The sequence below is a fragment of the Bubalus bubalis genome, chromosome 1 (genome assembly GCF_019923935.1).
Source record: "Bubalus bubalis isolate 160015118507 breed Murrah chromosome 1, NDDB_SH_1, whole genome shotgun sequence".
Classification (NCBI taxonomy): domain Eukaryota; kingdom Metazoa; phylum Chordata; class Mammalia; order Artiodactyla; family Bovidae; genus Bubalus; species Bubalus bubalis.
In genome coordinates this window covers 139,910,352-139,932,439 of record NC_059157.1, presented here as the reverse complement: position 1 = coordinate 139,932,439, position 22,088 = coordinate 139,910,352, and the positions used below count along the sequence as shown (strand labels likewise).

Genomic DNA, 22,088 nt, shown 5'->3' with positions numbered 1-22,088 from the left:
GAACCACTGAGGAAAAATTCATCTGTCAAGGCACAGATTACATTTAAGGGATCTGGCAGAGAGTAATCCATTAAAAAAAAAAAAAAAAAAGCTAAGGGGACAGAAAATCCACTCAACCTCTCCCTAGGAAACGGGATGTTTACTGAGTAAACAAGCGGTAGCCTCAGACACACCTGCTAATCACTCCCACAGAAACCCAGGAGCCTCTATCGCCACCTACCGGTCTCATCCCAGCGCTTCTCTACAAATTCGTGACGTTCTGACGTCGGAGCCGTTGGGTTTATTTGAAACACACGCTCGACCAATCCGTCAGCGTCTGCAGGGAGGTGCGCAGCGGCCAAGCACCGCCCCTCTGGAGTCTCCAGCAAATGGGAAGGAGGTTGACATCACGCGCCAATCGGCATGACTTTTAGAGAGAGCGACTCACTTTTTGAATTGGCTGTGGCCGCGGCCGGCGAGGAATGGCGGTAACGGTGAGAAGGACCTGTGCTTGAAAAGGTGGAACTTCCAGGGCGTCCTTTGAGAGTGGTGAGGGCTCTGTGGGTGCGCGTGGCGGAGGTAGGAGTGGGCCGGCGTCCCCAGAGCAGTGGGCCGCTGTGCTTGTGTCCCACGGCCCCGCCCCGGTGACCGCGAATTCCGGAGCGCCCAGCCCTGGCTTCCCGGCTCTGGAAACCACCCCGCCGTCTTCCCAACAGCGGGGCCTGGTTGCGGAGTGGGAACTGGAGGTCATCCTGGCTGCTATGCTTCGTCATCGCTTGCCGGGTTGGATATTTTTTCCGAAAGAGTTTCTGGGCAAAGGGGGGAGTTGTCGGAAAGGGGGTCTTGGCAAGCCACAATGGGCTCTGCGGATTTGAGGGCCGGCAACTGTGGCCTTTGGGGGCTTATCTCAGATTACTTAGTGGTTTCATTCTTGGATTCTTCCTGGCATCTTTAGTTTTTAGTATTTAATGTAAAATGCCAGCCCTTTCCGGCGCTCCACCCCGCGTACAGTTGGTTATGGCGTGCTGCGATTCATGGGGTCGCAAAGAGTCGGACGCGACTGAGCGACTGAACTGAACTGAAAGGGTTAAAAGCTCAGCCTCTGAAGTCGGCTCGGAATTGAGTGTTTTGCCACCAACAGTATGCCCTGGGGGAAGTTTATCTCTCTGCTCTAGGTTTCTTTATCTGTAAAATGAGTATAATAGTAGTACCTGCCCTTTAGGGATTGTTGCAAAGATTAAATGAATGCAAGTAAAAGGTTTAGAACAGTGCCACAAATTGGTTAAATAAAAGTTATTTGTTAATGACAGTATTACGTAACGTGAACAATGTTATTGTCAATAACACCACCAACATGTCCAGTATGGCATTTAGCTCCTCCACCCTGAAAGATGATTGCCTAAAAAAATAAAAGGATACTTGTTTAAATGACAAATTTTATCTTTGTTATGGAAAGAGGCATATGTTGTATTTAGTTAGAAACTCCTTGAGTATGTTCTCAGATGAAAAGTAATCTGTATGGGTTTATGAACACTGATTTTTTGTGTGTGTTTATCTTAAAAGCTTACAGAATACATGAATATGAAAAAATTATTAGTGCTTTTCAGTTTGTAATCAGACTGTTGATACATGGTAACTTTAGCATGCATCTTTTTTCTAAATGTTAAAGCTGTTTTCCACTGTTTCCCCATCCTCCCATGAAGTGATGGGACTAGATGCCATGATCTTAGTTTCCTAAATGTTGAACTTTAAGCCAACTTTTTCACTCTCTTTCACTTGCATCAAGAGGCCTTTTAGTTCTTCTTCACCTTCTGCCATAAGGGTGGTGTCGTCTGCATATCTGAGGTTATTGATATTTCTCCTGGCAATCTTGATTCCAGCCTGTGCTTCATCCAGCCCAGCGTTTCTCATTATGTACTCTGCATAGAAATTAAATAAGCAGGGTGACAATATACAGCCTTGACATACTCCTTTCCCAGTTTGGAACCAGTCTGTTGTTCGTGCCTAGTTCTAACTGTGGCTTCCTGACCTGCATACAGGTTTCTCAAGAGGCAGGTCAGGTGGTCTGGTATTCCCATCTCTTTCAGAATTTTCCACAGGTTATTGTGATCCACACAGTCAAAAAGTTTTGGCATAGTCCCTTCATGGCAAATAGATGGGGAAACAGTGGAAACAGGACTCAGTGGACATGGGTTTGGGTGGACTCTGGGAGTTGGTGATGGACAGGGAGGCCTGGCGTGCCGTGGTTCATGGGATTGTAAAGAGCTGGACACAACTGAGTGACTAAACTGACTGAAAGCCAGTTGGCTGACTTTATTTTTCTGGGTTCCAAAATCACTGCAGATGATGATTGCAACCATGAAATTAAAAGACATTTACTCCTCTCAAGGAAAGTTATGACCAACCTAGACAGAATATTAAAAACCAGAGACATCACTTTGTCAACAAAGGTCCATCTGGTCAAGGCTATGGTTTTTCCAGTGGTCATGTATGAATGTGAGAGTTGGACTATAAAGAAAGCTGAGCGCCGAAGAATTGATGCTTTTGAACTGTGGTGTTGGAGAAGACTCTTGAGAGTCCCTTGGACTGCAAGGAGATCCAACCAGTCTATCCTAAAGGAGATCAGTCCTGGGTGTTCATTGGAAGGACTGATGCTGAAGCTGAAACTCCAATATTTTGGCCACCTGATGCAAAGAGCTGACTCATTGGAAAAGACCCTGATGCTGGGAAAGATTGAGGGCAGGAGGAGAAGGGAACAACAGAGGATGAGATGGTTGGATGGCATCACCGACTCAATGGACATGGGTTTGGGTGGACTCCGGGAGTTGGTAATGGACAGGGAGACCTGGCGTGCTGTGGTTCATGGGGTCGCAAAGAGTCGCACATGACTGAACGACTGAACTGACTGAAAGCTGTTTTGGCAATAAACTGATCATATATAGTATCATCAGAGACAGTTTTACTTTGTAGTTACTTCCCTGTTAAAAGAGTCGGACACAACTGAGTGACTGAACTGAACTGAAACAGAGAGGCATAAGTGAAAAAATGTGAACTCATGGTATTTTTGATTTATTAAAGACTCGCTCTTACGTTCCTTAAAGCAGCAATCATCTCTTGATTTTTCTTTCTTTTTAAAAAATTTTATTTTTGGTTGCACTGGGTCTTTCTTGCTGCATGTGGTCTTTCTCTAGTTGTGGTGAGCGATCTGGGGCTACTCGCTTCATTCTTGTGGTGCACTGGCTTCTCATTGTGGTGGCTTCTGTTGCCAAGCACAGAAATTCAGTAGTTGGGCCCTGGCTTCAGTAGTTGCAGCATATAGGTTAGTAGTTTTGGTGGATTTTTCTTTTTAACATCCTTTTAAGGGGACTTGAAATGAAAGCCTGTTTAGAGCCTTTCTTTTTCACTAGAAACATTTAAATGTGAGAGACTTAACAGAAAAATAAGGGCTGGATAGAGTTTATTATTGATTCTAAGACTCTCACTAACAACTATTGGAGCTCTCTTTTGGGGAGCCTTTAAATAATGATTGATGTGGATGTACGGTAAAACAATGAGAAATGTTCACATTGTGAATATTATCAGTTCAGTTCAGTCACGCAGTCATGTCTGACTCTTTGCAACACCATGGACCGTAGCTTGCCAGGCCTCCCTGTCCATCACCAACTCCTGGCGTTTACTCAAACTCATGTCCATTGAGTCAGTGATGCCATCCAACCATCTCATCCTCTGTTGTCCCCTTCTCCTCCTGCTTTCAATGTTACCCTGCATCATGAGAATGAAAAATTGTCACTCATGTAAAGACATCATCTATTAATTTTATCACAATTGGATTTGAGTTGTACTGTTAAATCTTTTCCTGGTGTGGAAACTGAGGCATAACCTACTAAGTGCAGAGTTGAGACTGGAAGCTGAGTTGCTTGACTCTGAAGCAACTAATATAAGTTAGTGTGCTTAGTAATCAGGCTTAAGTCTATTATTAGTGTGTACCTTGTCACACTATTTGATATCACTTTGCAGAAATGAGGCTAATAATACTTTAAACATTACTTTGTTAAAAAATCTAGTGAAAGTTATTTGTATATTTTATTATTCTGAAAATGTAGGAAAGGGTAAATCAGATCAGGTATGCACCTTTAGGTAAGATGGGGCCTCTTCTTTGTATTTGCCCCGTATTCTGGAAATTTACCTCAAGATAATAAACTTACATTAAAAACTCCAGTTTGAATGGATAAAAGTCTATTCAGCTTTTTCTTTATTCCCTGTTTGCTTAACGTTTCAACTCTTAAGTCTTGGAAATTTAAAAAAGATTTTCTTTCATAGTCCAGGATCATAATGACACTTGTTAATTGTCTTCTGAAATCTTTTAGAGGATAAACTTTTGTAAAGTAGTATGAAAATACAGATAAGGGAGCAGTTCAGTTATACATGAGAAGTTTGGAGAAATCTACAGAGGATAAGTCAAGTGGTGTGATGTGTTGAAAGACATGCTAGATGGAGAATTGAGCCCTGTTAAATGCAAGTAGGTGTGGAGTAAGTTGTTTGCAAAAGTCTGGGAAATCCTTTGTGGCTGGAGCAGTACAGCCCATGTGGACTTGGGGAAATAGAAGAGGTGAGGTTAAATAGGTGGACTAGGATGAAAGTGTAAACTGGACAGTGAATTTGAACTTGAGTGTCTAAGGAGCCCTTCTCATGCAAGTTTGAAGCAAGGAAGTAACATGGTCACATTTATTTTTAGAACCATACCCTGAAAACCATGTGGATCGTGACCTTTAAAGAAACTGGTGATAGAGACAGTTGTCTGGAACTGTTGTTTTTCACCAAGTGAGCGCTGTGGCATTGGCCACAAAAAGACCGCTGGATCCCAGAGATACACAGATGCTTGAGGGGCTGATAGCAATTTAGGGGAGGGCAAATGAGGTAGATGAAAGAGTAAGGATGGATCAGGTTTTTGACTGGGATTATTTAGGGGATGATGGTGACATGATAAAATAGGAAAAAAAAGAGTTTGGATGAGGGCGCAAGTATGGAGGGGGAGGTAGCATAGTATTTATGGGTACATTTTGAGTACTTTTTGACTGTCTGGTAATATCCTGTACTTTTGTACTTTATACAGATAATGTACTTTTGGTACATTGTTATTTTACTGTATCTCTATGAGTCAGGGAAGAGTATCTTTATTTTACAGATAAAGAGCAAACTGAGCTTCACAGAAGTTGAGTGACTTCCTTTGGTTCAGTATTTTTAAAAATTGGGTAATGATATTTCTTGTAGGTATTAATGCTTGTTTTTGCCTAACAATTATGTTCGTTTTTTGTAATTTTATTTAAATTTTTTTTTCAGCCATCATAGAAGAGAACAAACAATGGCTGATGATAGTGCATTAGCATCCACTACTGGCAGTGCAAGCTTGGCAGACTCTTCCATTTTTGATTCTAAAGTTGCTGAAACTTCTAAGGAAAACTTATTTATTAGATCTACTTCATGTGTTGAAGGTAAACATGTTATCTGCTTTAAAATGACAAATCACTCTTTTAATCCTAAACTTAGTGACTAGTGATTTTCTTATGATTTGACTGTAATATTGTTAAGTTAGGGTACAGGCATTCAGTAAAAATTTGTTAGCAAAAACCCATTTTACTAGATTTTTTTTATTATTGTTTGGCATTTCCCAACTTTGAAGGAGAAGGCGTCTTGTTGTTGGATGTTGCTTTTGCTGTAGGTGAGGGCAATCTAGCTGCAATATTGTTAGCTAGAATATATTCAGTTAGGAATCACTCTTTTAATCCTAAACTTAGTGACTAGTGATTTTCTTATGATTTGACTGTAATATTGTTAAGTTAGGGTACAGGCATTCAGTAAAAATTTGTTAGCAAAAACCCATTTTACTAGATTTTTTTTATTATTGTTTGGCATTTCCCAACTTTGAAGGAGAAGGCGTCTTGTTGTTGGATGTTGCTTTTGCTGTAGGTGAGGGCAATCTAGCTGCAATATTGTTAGCTAGAATATATTCAGTTAGGACTGGTCAGGTGAAGAGCCACTTCTTCCCTTTCCACTGTGTAAATGTATCTTTCCTAAAGTTGTATGCACTATTTAAGAGGATGACTCTGCAAATTGGTGAATGCTTTCTTTGGTTATGAAGAGTGCTAATGTTTGAATACTTTGTTTATAATACAGCATGTTTCTCTTCTGAAATGATACCTGATCAGATTTTTTTAAAAAGCTAGGAATTAAGTCATTTTAATTTCAGGGAATGTTATTATCTCAAAGATGGAAAACATTACAGATATAGCCAAGAAAGGGATTGGAGACTACAGATTTCGATGTTAGTGAATAATAAAAGTGTTTTACTTAAAAAATTTTAATTTTAATAGAAGAAATGCCTCAGATTGAAACAAGAGTCATACTGGTTCAAGAATCTGGAAAACAAGAAGAACTTATAAAAGCCTTAAAGGTATGGAGATTTAGCTTTTTATTTTTTTTAAAAGAGACTATTTGCCTTCCATCGGTGCATAAATAAATCTATAGTTTTCTTAATCTCATAATTAAGTCTCTTTTCCACAGACTATTAACATAATGGAAGTCCCTGTTATAAAGATAAAAGAAAGTTGTCCTGGAAAATCGGATGAAAAATTAATAAAAAGTATTGTTAATATGGTAGGTCAAGCATTTCCTTGCATGTGGCATGCTGCACTTACTTTGATTGTATTCTATAGTCCACTTACTGGTGATTGGGCCTAAAGTAGACGCAAGGTATACTTTGAACATTCTGAAGCTAGATTAATGAAAACTGTGACATTTATTTTAAAATTTGGATGTTTCTGAAACCTCAAACTATAATGTTTTATAAATAATGAAATCCTTATAGAGTAATTTGGTATTGTTACATTTGAATGACATTTCACTTATGTATTTGCGAAGATCTAATACTTTAAACTCTACTTTTTTCTCAATAATTTTATTTTATTCTGAATTCTTGCATTACTTCCACATTTCAAGTCAATTTGACAGTTATCAGGGAATTTACCTCACTGTATGAAATATATCTAATTCCCTATTCCAGCTAATACTAGATTGTGAGGGTTTCCATAATAACATATGCTGGGCGGCTCAAACAATAGAAATATGTTTTCTCACTTCCCTGGAGGCTAAAGTCCAAGATTAAGGTGTTAGCAGGTTTAATTTCTGTTGAGGCCTTTTTCCTTGGCTTGTCGATGACTGCCACCATCTTGCTTTATCTTCACATGGCTTATCTTCTGTGCATGCATATCTCTTTTGTGTGTCCAGATTTCCTTCTTTTATAAGGACACCTATCCACCACTAATCCAGTCTGACTAGAATCCACCCATGTGACTTCATTTAACCTTTATTACATCTTGAAAGGCCATATCTTGAAATAGTTACCTTCTGAGGTACAGGGGATTAGGACTTCAACGTGAGTTTTGGGGTACACAATTCATCCCTTCACATCAGCCTGGGAAGTAAAGCCCAAATATTGACTCACCCATTTGAATTTTCTTTTAAATGGTTCTGTTTTTTTTAACACAAGTCATGTAGATACTTAATTATCTTCATTCTTTTTCATGGATGTACATTACAAAGTTGCCTTTTTATATCCTGTGTATAATGTTGTAGTCGCCTCCATATTTTCTTATCTTTCTCTTATTTCCCTCATATATACTGAACTTTCTGTAGATGTCATAGTATTTTTATACATATCATAGTATTTTTTTCTTTTTTTCTGACTATAATGTGTGCAGGAAGAACTATGGGTATGGCATCATTTTCTCAGAATAAAAAGCAACTGTGGATATCTTTCTAAGGCATTCTACTATCAAAATACATGTACTTAAAAAATTCATCATCCCTATTTTTATATCCATACTAGATGCTTTATAATGACTATCAAGTCATGTCAGAAACTTACACCTTTATAATAATTTTCAAAATTTAAAATCTTAATGTAGAAATATGTTTATATAAATAAATAAGTAAAGAAATATGACTGTTCACTATTAAGTATAATGCTCATTGTATGATTTAAAACTTAAGTTTCTACATTTCTACAAATACACAAATAAAAATGTTGATACTGAGTTGATTTGGGGGTCCTATTTAGAGAGATTTATAATTGATTTTATAATATATAAATTTTATTTCTTAATAATGCCATGGAAAAAATCAAGGAAATTAAACTGCCGTTTGTAAAGATGGAATCAGTTGAAGAATTTAAAAGTTTGGATTCTCCAGAATTTGAAAATGTATTCATAGTCATGGACTTCCAGGATTCTGTCTTTAATGAGTTATACAAGGCTGATTGTAGAGTTATTGGACCACCAGTTGTATTAAACTGTGCAGAAAAAGGAGAGGTAAGAAAGAATATATGCTTATTATAACTTTTCAAGGTTAATAAAATTTTATTAATGAATTTTTTGCAGAAAAATCTCATTAATTGTTGAGAATATGAAATATTTAGAATAGGAATAGTAGTGGCTACTCTGTAGTACTCCCTTCTATAGAACTCAGAAGTCCTTTAATCATAAATAATATGTGTGTGCATGTGTGTTAAGTCGCTTCAGTTGTGTCTGACCGTTTGCAACCCTATGGACTTTGGCCCGCCAGGCCATGGGATTCTCCAGGCGGGAACACTGGAGTGGGTGGCCATGCCTTCCCTCCTTCAGGGGGATCTTCCCAACCCAGGGAATGAACCCGACCCAGGGATCAAACTCCTGTCTCTTACATCTCCTGCATTGGCAGGCAGGTTCTTTACCACTAGCGCCACTGGGAAGCCTGAAGAATATCATGTGTATATACAAAATATTAATACCTGCAGTATCTTGGGAAGAAATAATTTGCTTTAAACCTGAGTACCAAAGATGTGTATATATAAATACATAAATTTTAACTTTCCTCCACATAGAACAGCTACCACAATTGCATTTTTATCAGTTTCTACTGATAAATTAGGGAAATTACTTTAGCTTTTTATTTTTGAATAGCATTTTAGTTAAGTTGTAGTAGAGTTGATACTTATTTTATTGCTCTGTTTTGACATTCTTAAGCTTGCCTTATTAACTTTAAACTGCTTGGGTCTTTGTGCTTCTTTTATTATAGATACTAATAATGAGCACATGATAATCTTTTAATTTTCTGTTTTGATTCGGAAGTCTTATTTTCAAAACACACATAAACATTTTAAAGGCCAAGATTATGGAAAAGTATATTTCTGCCCAATAGTGGGAATTAAATTTATATCTGCTTTTAAGCATTCTCTTTCATATATAGATAGATAAAATCATTTGTTAAATTATTTACTATCTCCATATTTTAGCTGAAAAGTTGGAATCATATTGGGTCAAGTATGTGTATGATCAGTATTTATTAGAAAAATATTTTTGACCTCTTTTAACTTTAATTTGAAGCATTTACAGTAGTATATGGAAATCTTTTATTATAGACAATACCTCATGTATCAAAGTACATTTTGGAAATAAAGGTTTGGGTATGGATATTTATGTTTTATTTGGCAGTAGTAAAGTGTGTTTCGATTATGTGTATCAAATATGATATGGGAAATCATGGGAACTTTTTATTGTGAAATTGATCCTTGCAATTTCTTACATATTGAAAAATGCAAGTATATTTTTGGGTTGGGAATGTTAAATGGCAAGAGAGGGAAATATGTTTAGTTTAGAAAGATGTGTTCTATTTTTGCTCTAGAGAATCTCACAGATTTAAAATTGTATCCTTCAGCCTTTGCCATTTTCATGTCGCCCACTCTATTGTACCAGCATGATGAATCTAGTACTATGTTTTACTGGATTCAGGAAGAAAGAAGAACTAGTAAGTATTTTAAAACATTCTAGTCAAAGAATATTTTCTCTAGAAAAATAAATTTAAATTTGCCTTTTTTTGGTAGTTGTATCATGATTTTATTTTTAAAATATTGAAGGAGAAATTACTGTGAATGTGAAGTGAAGTGAAGTCGCTCAGTTATGTCCGACTCTTTGCGACTCCGTGGACTGTAGCCCACCAGGCTCCTCCATCCATGGAATTTTCCAGACAACAGTACTGGAGTGTGGTGCCATTTCCTTCTCCAGGGGATCTTCCTGACCCAGGGATCGAACCTGGGTTTCCCGCATTACAGACAGACACTTTATTGTCTGAGCCACCCAGGAAGCTAACTATGAATGAGTATGAAAGGGGTCTTAAACTTTGTGAAGAGACTCTGAAGAGCCTTGTAAACAAACAAATGTTTTGTCTAGGATGGCTGGTCTGTGAATTAGAAAAACTTTGTAACTGTCTGTTTAAATTGTCTTTTTAAGTATTTTATTAGCATATTATTTGAAGTTTTTGTTTCTGCATTGAAATTTTTTATTATGTATATCTAGTCTTAAAGTATTCTCATCGCTCTAGAGAATTCATAGAAACTTCTTTCTTTGATCTGTAAAATTATTTATGTTGGCGCTAATGCCTGGCATGCTGTGATTCATGGGGTCGCAAAGAGTTGGACACAACTGAGCGACTAAACTGAACTGACTGAATGGGGTATTAATATAATTCAGTGAAAAGAATCTTGATGTGATGGCAACCTGGCTTTTAAAAAGGAATAAATTGAGGACATACATTTTTTGGGGACACAAGCTTATTGTGTCCCCCTTTGCCTGGCAAAGCAACAAGCTTTTTTACTTCACCACCCACCTCTGAGAAGTAATATATTTACTTTTTCACTTGTGTGAAAGCCAGTCTTTAATTAACTTAGTTTTGTGTGTTCATCTTAACTAGCTTCCCTCTCTGTATGATTTTGCCTATGTCAGTAAGGCAAATGAATCTTTAATTTTTTTAACATAAACATTATAAAAATTCTTTTATGTACCTGATAAATAGAAATCAGTATATGCTAAATGAACTATAAACATCGTTTAAAATTTTGTTCATATTAATAAAAAAAAAACAATGTTTACTTTTTCTTTTGAGGCCAGATTGGTGACATTGGTTCATCACATGGGTGGAGTTATTCGAAAAGACTTTAATTCAAAAGTTACACATTTGGTGGCAAATTGTACACAAGGAGAAAAATTCAGGGTATGTAAATTTTAGTATTTTTGTGTATTTCAATATAGCACTGTTTGGTAATGGATTTAATGAAAGTGTTCTCATTTTGTCTATTTCTCTCACAATTTATTGAGGATCAGAAATTCAGTTTTTGCTGTATGTGTGTTTAGTAAAAAAATTGAAATCATAGGAGTGTGGCCCCTGAGGTTTGAAGGAGGCCGTGGAGCTTGAGTTAGGTCTTGAAAGATGATTAGGATAGTGGAGGTTGGTAAGTGAATAACATTTTAGGAGGCAGATGAGTAATATTAGGAAAGAATTACTATGAGCGTTGGTGAGTAAGGGGGTCAGAAGGTGATGAGGGTAGGTATTTTTCTCTTATCTAAGAGCAGAACTTTGTTCTTATAAAATGGTTCCAAGATTTAACTTGTGAAAATTATAGAACAGGAGAAAATACTTTTATTGGGATTAAAGTCTTACTTCAAGATTGCACTTGAAGAGTTTATCACTTTGTTCTCACCCTCCATCAGTGTATATATGTAGCAACATTAGGGTAATGTTGAATTCCTGGGAGGTATACTTAGAATTCATATCTAAGATTTTGTGACCTAATCAGATATTTTCTCTTAAACTCTTAGTGCTATCATGGGGGTTAATACTTCTAAGAAAGTAAACACAGAAATAGAAATGTAATAAAGATGAACTGAATCAACTTGGGAGATGTATTTATTTAAAATAAAATGAAACAGCTTGGACCTTGTGGAACTTGTTTTGGAAGTTATTTTAACCTAGATTGTATGATGGAAAGATAGTTTTTTCTTTAATTTTTCTTTATATTTTGTTACAAAGCGGATGGGCAGTGATCTAAGAATGTATTTATAATTGTTCATATCTTATAGAATGCAGTTATTTAAGATAAAAATGCATCATAATTAATGTTTATGTTTTTAGGTAGCTGTGAGCCTGGGTACTCCAATTATGAAACCAGAATGGATTCATAAAGCTTGGGAAAGGCGGAATGAACAGTAAGTATTTAGAAATTCAGTTGTTAATTATGTGAATCAGTCACGTGTCATAAGGAAACCCATGTACCCAAAATTCATAAATTAATATATGAAAAGTTAATTCAGTCTTTGTGAAGCTTAGGGAATAAAGTATAGGAGGAACAAAGTTTTTATTATTATTATTATAATCATTGAAAATGGAAAGACATCTATGATATCTTTGAGCTTTATTTTATAAAATAATTTAATAACCAATAAAAGCATTCTAAAATTATCAGGTAATAGCTTACTGCATCTGGATGTTTGGGTTGTGCTATATTTTTTCTTAAGTTTGTCTGGTTACATTTTAAGTGGTAACTGCATTTCATAACCTTGTTAAGCTTTCCAGTCTCACAATTCCTTGCTCTTGTACTTGATTATTAGATTTTATGAAACTATAGAACCCCTGTAATACATATAAAATTTCATGTACAGAGCAGATATTTGCATCTTTAACTATTACCTGTGATTAAACTGTGTGGGAAGTTACTTCTGGGATGACTGAGGACACATCAGTTTTTTTTTTAGCTATAGTTTTTATGAACATTTCAGGACCTAATGTAAAATATTTTCACTAAATGGATTATGCTAAAACCTTGAAAGTTACTGTAGATTTATAAATTGATCTGCTTCACTTACATTGATAATTTCAGTTAAGCTGGTTTTAGAAGAGTGTACTTTTGTTTTTAGGGACTTCTGTGCATCAGTTGATGACTTTAGAAATGAATTTAAAGTTCCTCCATTTCAAGATTGCATTTTAAGTTTCCTGGGTTTTTCGGATGAAGAGAAAACCAATATGGAAGAAATGACTAAAATGCAAGGTAGAATTCAGCATAATTTAAAAGCTAACATATTTTATTTCCTACTCCTGCTAATCACTTCCTCAAGAATATGTCTCTTTAAAAAATTTGGGCCTGGGGATAAACAGTTGGTCTTATGTATGCTTGTATGCTTTCCTCTTTAGGAGGAAACTGTTTACCAGTTGGAGATGAAAGATGCACTCACCTTATAGTTGAAGAGAATATAGTAAAAGAACTTCCATTTGAACCTTCCAAGAAGCTTTATGTTGTGAAACAAGAGGCAAGTAATTGTAAAATAAGAGTGGTTTTTATTTCTTTTTTTAAAAAATAAATTTATTTATTTTAATTGGAGGCGAATTACTTTACAATATTGTATTGGTTTTGCCATACATCAACATGAATCCGCCACGGGTGTATTCGTGTTCCCCATCCTGAACCCCCTTCCCACCTCCCTCCCCATACCATCCCTCTGGGTCATCCCAGTGCACCAGCCCCAAGCATCCTGTATCATGCATCAAACCTGGACTGGTAAAAAAACATTAGTAATATCTTTTCTGATGAGATAAATTCGTAATTAAAGTCTTCTTTCCACTAGTGGTTCTGGGGAAGCATTCAAATGGATGCCCGAGCTGGAGAGACTATGTATTTATATGAAAAGGTATGCTGTTTGTCCCTTTTTTCATTTGTTCTGTGAACTTGATTGCATGAAGATGACACTTTTTTATTCCAAAAGAACCTAGGATAATTAGCACATAGATCATGTTTTTTGTCATGTTTAGGAATGTCAGAATAATTAAACAGTTGGATATTGAGGGATAGTCTATGTAGATTTAATGTATTGGGTCTTATTTTAATCTATGTCATTCTGTGCTAGTTCTTGGTGATACCATTATAAACAATAACATCCCTATCTTCAAAAACTTAGAACCTTAAAGGAAAGAGAGATGTGGATACAATTACAGTACACAATGAAATGTGCCATAATTGAGCAATGTATGTATTCTAACTACTAACTAACTCAGATTCAGGCAGGATTGAAAAGAGCAAATAAATGCTGAGCCATCTTCCTTGGCTAACTTAGTAAGGAAATTCATGTTAGACAGCAGGTGGGAGAGGGTATGAAAGCTTAAAAGTACATTAAAAGTATGGCTTCAGAAAAGAGTATGGGAAAGAAGGCCAACAGATAAAGCTGACTAAATAGGCAGAATCAAGTTTTTAATACGTTAAAGCATTTTGATTTGTCCTGTAAGTATTGGAGCAACTGAAGAATGGGGAGAGATGTCATTAAAAAAATGACTGTAGTAGAAGGAATTATAGGCAAGGAAAATCCAGCGTTCATTGCTCAATCTTGGTGAAAACGGTGTCGTTCACCAGAATGTGACAGAAAGATATAGAATCAGGCTTCAAGAGAAAATTTACTTCAGTTTGGGATTTAATAATTTTGAATGGAAAGTTGAAGGTGAAGTGTGCATTTATTATGTTTCTGTAAAATCTAAATATGTACTCTGTTGTGTTCTCTTTGAGCCCTTATTCTCAATGTAAGTTTCTGAGCGTAAAGTTTAAAAAATATGCTTCAGATTGCAAGAGAGAACTCTGAAAAAAATCTAGTGGTAGGACTTCCCTGGCGGTCCAGTGCTTAAGAACCCGCCTGCCAATGCAGGGAACATGGATTTAATCTCTGGTCCGGAAGGGTTCCACATGCTGTGGGGGAGCTGAGCTCATGTGCTACAACTACTGCATCCCACAAGCCTAGAGCCCACGCTCTGCAACAAGACAAGCCACTGCAGTGAGAGGCCCCAGCGCTGTAGCTCAGAGTAGCCCCTGCTCACCTCAGTTAGTGAAAGCCCTCGTGCAGCATCATCGGTGCATTTTTAAAGACAGTACAGTTAAAAAATCAAGTGGTATTTGAGAAATATTGAAGAGCACTGTATCCAGGCATTGCACTAAATGCCAGACATACAGTGAACAAAATATGAATGAATGGTCCCTGCCTCCCCGGAATTTATGGTCTAATGGAGAGTAGATTGTAAACAAGCTTATAGGCAAATATGTAATGGTAATACTACTGTGGAGAAAAAGAATTAGGTGTTAGTGGTTAGACAATTACAATAGTCCTTTGATTATTATGTTTTATGCAGCAGCCAAATTATGTGGAAAAAATGTGTAGTTGTAAAATTATTGTGCAAAACCCAGATTTTGTCAGATTCTTAAGTGTGTTTTCCTTTTGTTCTTGTCTCAGTAAGTAAAGAACCACAGAAGTAAAATTGAGCTTTTGTACTTTTGATTGCAGGCCAATACACCTGAGCTCAAGAAATCAGTGTCACTGCTTTCTCTAAATACCCCAAACAGCAATCGCAAAAGACGTCGTTTAAAAGAGACACTTGCTCAGCTTTCAAGAGAGGCAGACTTGTCACCTTTCCCTCCCCGTAAGCGCCCTTCAGCTGAACATTCCCTTTCTATAGGGTCACTCCTAGATATCTCCAACACACCAGAATCTAGCATTAACTATGGAGGTAATTCACATTTTTAAATCTTTAAATTTAGTGGAATAGAATAATTATTAGAATGTAGATAAATCCGTACGACAGTGGCCTTTGTTCTAGCTGAGGAGAAAAGGCACATGAAAATGCTTAGATTTAACAGTTGCTTGCTATATACTAAGTGTTTGTATGTTTTGTGTTTCTAAGATAAGTTTTATTGCCCCTGTTTTACAGATGACCATACTGAGATTAGAGAAGTAAAACTTGTCTAGAGTCACACAGCTAGAAAGTGATAGAGCTGTTCAGAGAGCAGATTGTTAACACAAAGAATCATAGGAGATGTCACATGAATAATGGAAAAAATAGGTACAGTGAAGTCAGAAAAAAGGTGAATTTACTTTATCAGCTGATACAGGAAGCCACATATAATTAGTTCTTTTATCTTGATCTTCAGTTTTTTCCCCTCTTTTTTTTTTTTCAGTCTGCATACAAATATGTTGTTTTCTAATTTATAAAATAATCAAAACCTTCCCTTGACTTCATAATACTCTCCACTGACTATCCTATTTCTCTCTTCCCTTTCATATAACTACTCTTGAAGGATTTATCTTTATCCATTGTCTCATTTCCTTTCTTTTTACCATCTTTTCAGTTCATTCCAATTGAATTTCAGTGCTCTTGCTGGGGAGCCTGACAGTTTTTGTATAGTCAACAGCATTCAGCACATGAGCAGCTACTCCTTCCTGGACACATTTTTTAATTTTGGCTTTTGTATATCACTCATTTGTCTTTCTCCTTTCCAACTCTAAATGTGGAATGTTATTCCTGAGTCATTTCTTTTCCATTGAATTCTTCCTAAATGATTTCATTTAATTCTATGGCTTTTCTTTCTATAGCTGATGATGCCCAAATTTGAGTTTTTTCCTGTTCAACTGTATTCTTCACACCTCCTTGTTCTAATACACAAGCTGTTTTTCACATAATCACATTAGAAATCTTGATTCAGTCTCTATTCCTTTGTTACCCTTCCTTTATCAACCTTTTCTATATAAATGGTCTCTCTTAGATAATTACAATCGTCCTTTAGATGGCCTCCCCATACTCATGTTTGCCTTTCTACATTCAGCACTTAGAAAGGTCTCTAAAAACATGTAAAGTAGCTCATGCTGTTTTCTGCACAGACGGTAGCTCTGTATTGCCACAGCTTTCAGGCTCCTGGGTAATCCTTCCTCAGTTGCTTCTCCTGTCGTGTGCTGTTGTCCTCCACTAATACTCTCGGGGTATCAGTCACAGTGTCTGTTATTCTTCAGATTTTTCTACTGTTAAAACCATACCTCAGGAACTTTATACTCGCTCTCCCTATTTTAAAGAAATTTTACTGGTTCTCTGTAAAGGTAAGGCCCTGTCCCACTACTCCTTCCTACCAACCTGATCACGGGTTGTCATCTTCAGTGGTAGTTATCACAATTAGAAATTGTTTGTTTACTCCTTTATTGTTTTATTCTCTTCACCAAAATGTATACTTGAAGAGAATAAGTACCTTGTCTATCTTCTCTGCTTTATTCTCAGTGCCTGGAATAGAGTTGTTTAGTCCCAAAGTCATGTCTGACTCTTTTGGGACCCAATGTACTATAGTCCACCAGGCTCCTCTGTCCATGGGACCTCCTAGGCAAGAATACTGGAGTGGGTTGCCATTTCCCTCCCCAGGGGATCTTCTCAACCCAGGGATCGAACCCGAATCTCCTGCTCTGGCAGCTGGGTTCTTTACTACCACTGAGCCACCAGGCAAGCCCTTAGTATAGAATAGGTAGTCACTAAATATTCATGGAAGGAATTAAAAGTCAGTTTAAAATAGGTGTAGAAAACTGAGTTGGATTTGAGATTTATTACAAGAGGAGCAATAATACTTGTAACACAGCATACAGAATGAGTTTTTAGGGAATAGTAAGTCAGTCAGTTTGCTTTGAATATGGAGGAGTGAGTCTAATTAGGTTAATTGTAATTAGGAAATTAACATTTAACACTGATCTACTCTGGACCTTCAGATTTTACTAGTTGTTCCGCTAATGTCCTACTATGCTATTTGGCAAAAGCAAAAAGGTTTTTCTGAATTAGGATTCAATCCAGGATTATAAATTGTGTTATCATTCTTTAGTCTCTTCTTATCTGGAACAGTTCTTCTTTTCCGTATTTCTTTGTTTTTTAATGATCTTGACGTTTTTGAAGAGTACATGACAATTATTTTTTTCTGGCCTTATTCTAGGATGAAACTCTACTTTAATGAAAATATATATGGTGGTATATTTATAAGATTAGATACCCTCTTTTTTTTTTTTTGTCACATCTGTACAGTGTTTGGTACTTAATATCTGGCTTCCATTTTAAATCTTTCCTCCTCTTTCCTTTTAGAAACACCAAAGTCTTGTACTAAGCCTTCTAAGAATTCTACTCCAGTTCCTTCAAAGCAGTCAGCCAGGTGGCAAGTTGCAAAAGAGCTCTATCAGACTGAAAGTAATTATGTAAATATATTGGCCACAATTATTCAGGTAAGAATTTGGAAAAATGATCTCGGTTCCACCGTTAATAAGTAAAAACAAAGAAATGTGTTACTTTTTGTAAGAGAATTGTATAAGCATAGAATTTAAACATAGATATTGAAAATCTATGACAGAAACTGCTGTTAGGGAAATGGCATTTAAGAGTAGCTTTTTTTTTTTCATGCAGAAATAGCTTTTTATAGTGCATTAAAAAGAAAAGGATCCTCAATAGACAGTCTTAGACTGAATTTAATTCAAAATTTTGCAGCTTCCATGTCAGGATACTGCATTTACATTTGGAAGTGGTAGCTTTTTATGATAGTGTGTATTCAAGAGTCATTGCTTTGTTTAGTACTGTTTATATATGACTCATTGGAAAAGACCCTGATCCTGGGAGGGATTGTGGGCAGGAGGAGAAGGGGACAACAGAGGATGAGATGGCTGGAAGGCATCACCGACTCGATGGATATGAGTTTGGGTAGACTCCGGGAGTTGGTGATGGACAGGGAGGCCTGGCGTGCTGCGATTCATGGGGTCGCAAAGAATCAGGCACGACTGAGCAACTGAATTGAACTGAACTGATACATGGAAAAACAATTAGCAATGAAGCATAGCAATATGTTTGTCAGTAAATTTTATTTTTTAAGTTTATTTTTAATTGGAGGTTAATTGCTTTGCTATATTGTGTTGGTTTCTGCCATAGTAATTTTTTTAAAGTTATCCTTTATTGTGTCGTTTTCTAAAATTTTGCAGTAGTCAAAATGTTGACTCATTGCTTACTACTATTAAAATGTACTATGAAGTTATTCCTGAAGAAAAACAATTCTAAGGAATCCGTGTAGGATGAGATCAAGGAAGATATTAAGGAATAAATCAAAATTCAAGGTTCTGAAAAGCATAATAATAGGACATTATTTTGGAATCTGTAGAAAGAAGGAATAAATTTGTTTGTGGTAATGAAGGAGATAGTTTGTCAGGAAAATAAAGTTGATACCACCTAGCTTAACTTTGAATAGAAAATGATAGGGTGTTTCTTATTTGGGTTTAATTTTTAATTCTAATTCTTAATATTGTTCATTAAGGTCCAATATAATGGCCTTTAGTAGCTTGTACCATTGATAAGATGCATGAATAAGAAATGAAAAACTTTTTTCTTGGTATTCACGGAAAGGTTATTCTTCATAGTTGATTTGTTTAGCAATAGTCAGGATTTTATGAGGCCCTCTGCTATATTAAACTAAACTTGTTTTAAGTCAGTTCTGCTCTTCCTCAAGGAAAGCCATCCTAGATGAGTTTCTTGTTGAAGTTTTTATAATCAGCCGAAATGTGGTTAAGTAGCAGAAAATCCCTTTGGCATATACTGTTCATGTACTTTGGTAGCATTTATAACCTAGAAATGTAAATCCTTTCAGGCCATGGTAAATGTCCTGGAGTTTCAAATTTTAACTTGCATATCAATTACATTCACTAAAACTTCTTTTTAAAAAGTACTTGTAATTATTACACTGTAGACAAACTCCCACACTACTGTGCTTAGTATAAGTTCACCTGTTTACTTACAACTTTGTGGGCTCCGTTCATTATAGTGTTGTCTTTAAGCTTCGTTGTAGGACTGATGTGTCCTACAATGTGTCCTACTAATGTGTGCTACAAACTTTTTTTAAAATTTGAATTTGGAATAGCTTAATTTTTACTTAGCCCCCCAAATTAAGTGTAGCTTCTTGATTTTTTCCATGTAATACTTAGGTGCCTATTAATATAAGCTGTTGTGACAGGTGTTAAAGAGGATTCCTGTTTTAAAGGAATTCCCCTCCAATACTCTTGCCTGGAAAATCCCATGGACGGAGGGCCCTGGTGGGCTGCAGTCCATGGGGTCGCTAGGAGTCGGACACGACTGAGCGACTTCACTTTCACTTTTCACTTTAATGCATTAGAGAAGGAAATGGCAACCCACTCCAGTGTTCTTGCCTGGAGAATCCCAGGGACGGGGGAGCCTAGTGGGCTGCCATCTATGGGGTCGCACAGAGTCGGACACGACTGAAGCGACTTAGCAGCAGCAGACTGGAATAGGAGTTAAAACATACACATATAATTATAACCAAATGGAAAGTTCTGAACCTCATGAGAGAGGTTTAGTTAAGGTATTTGGAGATATGTGTGGTGAGAATTTTGCTCCTCTTCGAGTTTAGGGAAGGTGTTGGGCTGAAATTTTCAATGGTTGAACACTGAAAAAGTATACAGAAGAAGCAAATTGAAATGAGTTTTAAAGCATGATTATTATTAGGGCATGCAAAGAATATGGGTGGGAAGTGTATTTGAGATTATTCCAACAGTACAAAAGACTAATCCCTAACGGTATTACAGAATAGTCCAGGGGAATTTGAGTTGAGGGTGGTTAAGGGTAGGAGCTGAAACACCAATATTTTGGCCACCCAAAATGAAGAGCTGACTCATTAAGAAAGACCCTGATGCTGGGAAAGATTGAAGGCAGGAGGAGAGGGGACAACAGAGGACAAGATGGTTGGATGGCATCACAGACTCAATGGACATGAATTTGAGCAAGCTCTGGGTGTTGGTGATGGACAGGGAAGCCTGCCATGCTGCAGTCCATGGGGTTGCAAAGAGTTGGACATGAATGAGTGACTGAACTGAACTGAACTAAGGGTAGAGTTTAGGGTGTGAATATAGTAACAGCCACCTCATGCGAAGAGTGGACTCATTGGAAAAGACTCTGATGCTGGGAGGGATTGGGGGCAGGAGGAAAAGGGGACGACAGAGGATGAGATGGCTGGATGGCATCACCGACTCAATGGATGTGAGTTTGAGTGAACTCCCAGAGATGGTGATGGACAGGGAGGCCTGGCGTGCTGCGATTCACGGGGTCGCCAAGAGTCGGACACACCTGAGCACAGGACTGAGCGACTGAACTGAACTGATAGTAACAGATGAGATAAGATTGCTTACTCCAGACTGGGGTAGGCCTTTGTACAGTGTGCTAGGTCATTTGTTGTTAAAGAATTTTTGATAGGAAGGGAAAGATAGTAACATTTGACTTGTATTTTAGAAAGTCATTTGGTTCACTTTGAAGGAGGTATTGAAGAAGGGGAAACAAATCGTGGAGGCAAGATCAATTTGAAGATTATTTCAGCACTCTTGGTTAGAGTTTTTAATAAACTAAACTTCTTAGGATAGTATCAGTGAGAATGAAAAAAGGATAGATTTGAGATATATTGGAAAGGTACAATCAGTTTTTAGCTAACTAATTTTATATGCGGGATTAAAACACAGTAAAAATATTTTAAGATATTGTGTCTTAAGAGTACGGAGAAGTTTTAATCTAGATGTATTTTGATGGTCTGAATATTTTTGTTTAGGATTTTTACTGAAATGTTGACTACATAAAGGAATGCTTATAAATGGTTTTAGATATCTTTGCATCTTCTCTTACGATTTTCCCCAATCCCGTTTCTTTTCCCTCTCTCATAGATAACCATTACCTGGAGTTTTGTGCTTACCATTTTCCTTATAGATCTATCATATATATGTAGAAAATCAAACTGTCTAAATGTAACAGTATATATTTTTTAGTGAATTGCTTTGTTCACTTCATAGAAATGTTCTTAAGATACATCTGTGTCATTGCATGTGGCAGTAATTCATTTTCCTGTATGATTATATCCACCTAATTAACTTTTATTTTTAGTAGACATTGGAATTTGTTTTGATGTTTTCATTGCTGTTTGTTTTTACTGTTACTAGTAGTGCTTCTGTGAGTATTCTTACTCATGGCTGCTTGAGAACATATTCTGGGCAGAAATCTGGAATTTCTGGGTCATTGGTTAAACATACTTCTGACTTTACTGGAAATTGTTAATATGTTGGAATCTAGGTTTTGTATGGGTCTTCTGTTCTCACTGAGGCTTTTATAGGTGAAGCTTAACTTTCATCAATTTAGGCAAATGTCTTTGGGAAAAAGGTTGGTTTAGTACTCAGCTTTCTACTTTCACTTAGATTTTGGCCTCTGAAGGTACCTCACTTTCTTGTCAGCTTGTTGATGTATTCAGACAGAGGTTTTTCTTACTTCATTATTTTGTTTTCAGCAAGTAGGTGCTCACCATACTTGTAAAAATGGAAGGCCTGAATATACATAGGTATTTTTTGGAAAGAGGTGGTAAACTGTTGTAAGAACAATTCATAATC

The 22,088-nt window shown here is 36.7% G+C and overlaps 1 protein-coding gene across 10 annotated transcripts in view; it reads left to right on the top strand.

The window, feature by feature from the left end:
- Nucleotides 1-323: 323 nt before the first annotated feature.
- The window catches only part of ECT2 (epithelial cell transforming 2), a 58,428-nt gene continuing 36,663 nt past the window's right edge, over nucleotides 324-22,088 (top strand). The window contains exons 1-13 of one of the 10 annotated variants that reach the window (XM_006077755.3): nucleotides 324-473; nucleotides 5,320-5,471; nucleotides 6,351-6,430; nucleotides 6,541-6,633; nucleotides 8,163-8,345; nucleotides 9,730-9,819; nucleotides 10,954-11,061; nucleotides 11,980-12,053; nucleotides 12,762-12,892; nucleotides 13,036-13,151; nucleotides 13,467-13,529; nucleotides 15,162-15,384; nucleotides 17,761-17,897. In XM_006077755.3, coding sequence (XP_006077817.1) covers nucleotides 5,342-5,471; nucleotides 6,351-6,430; nucleotides 6,541-6,633; nucleotides 8,163-8,345; nucleotides 9,730-9,819; nucleotides 10,954-11,061; nucleotides 11,980-12,053; nucleotides 12,762-12,892; nucleotides 13,036-13,151; nucleotides 13,467-13,529; nucleotides 15,162-15,384; nucleotides 17,761-17,897 — 1,428 coding nt within the window. In that variant the 5' untranslated portion in view covers nucleotides 324-473; nucleotides 5,320-5,341. Of the gene's footprint in view, nucleotides 529-583; nucleotides 763-4,714; nucleotides 4,801-5,319; nucleotides 5,472-6,350; nucleotides 6,431-6,540; nucleotides 6,634-8,162; nucleotides 8,346-9,729; nucleotides 9,820-10,953; nucleotides 11,062-11,979; nucleotides 12,054-12,761; nucleotides 12,893-13,035; nucleotides 13,152-13,466; nucleotides 13,530-15,161; nucleotides 15,385-17,760; nucleotides 17,898-22,088 lie in introns of those variants that run through there. The other 9 variants (XM_006077754.3, XM_006077753.3, XM_025288210.2 and 6 more) reach the window with 9 other exon arrangements.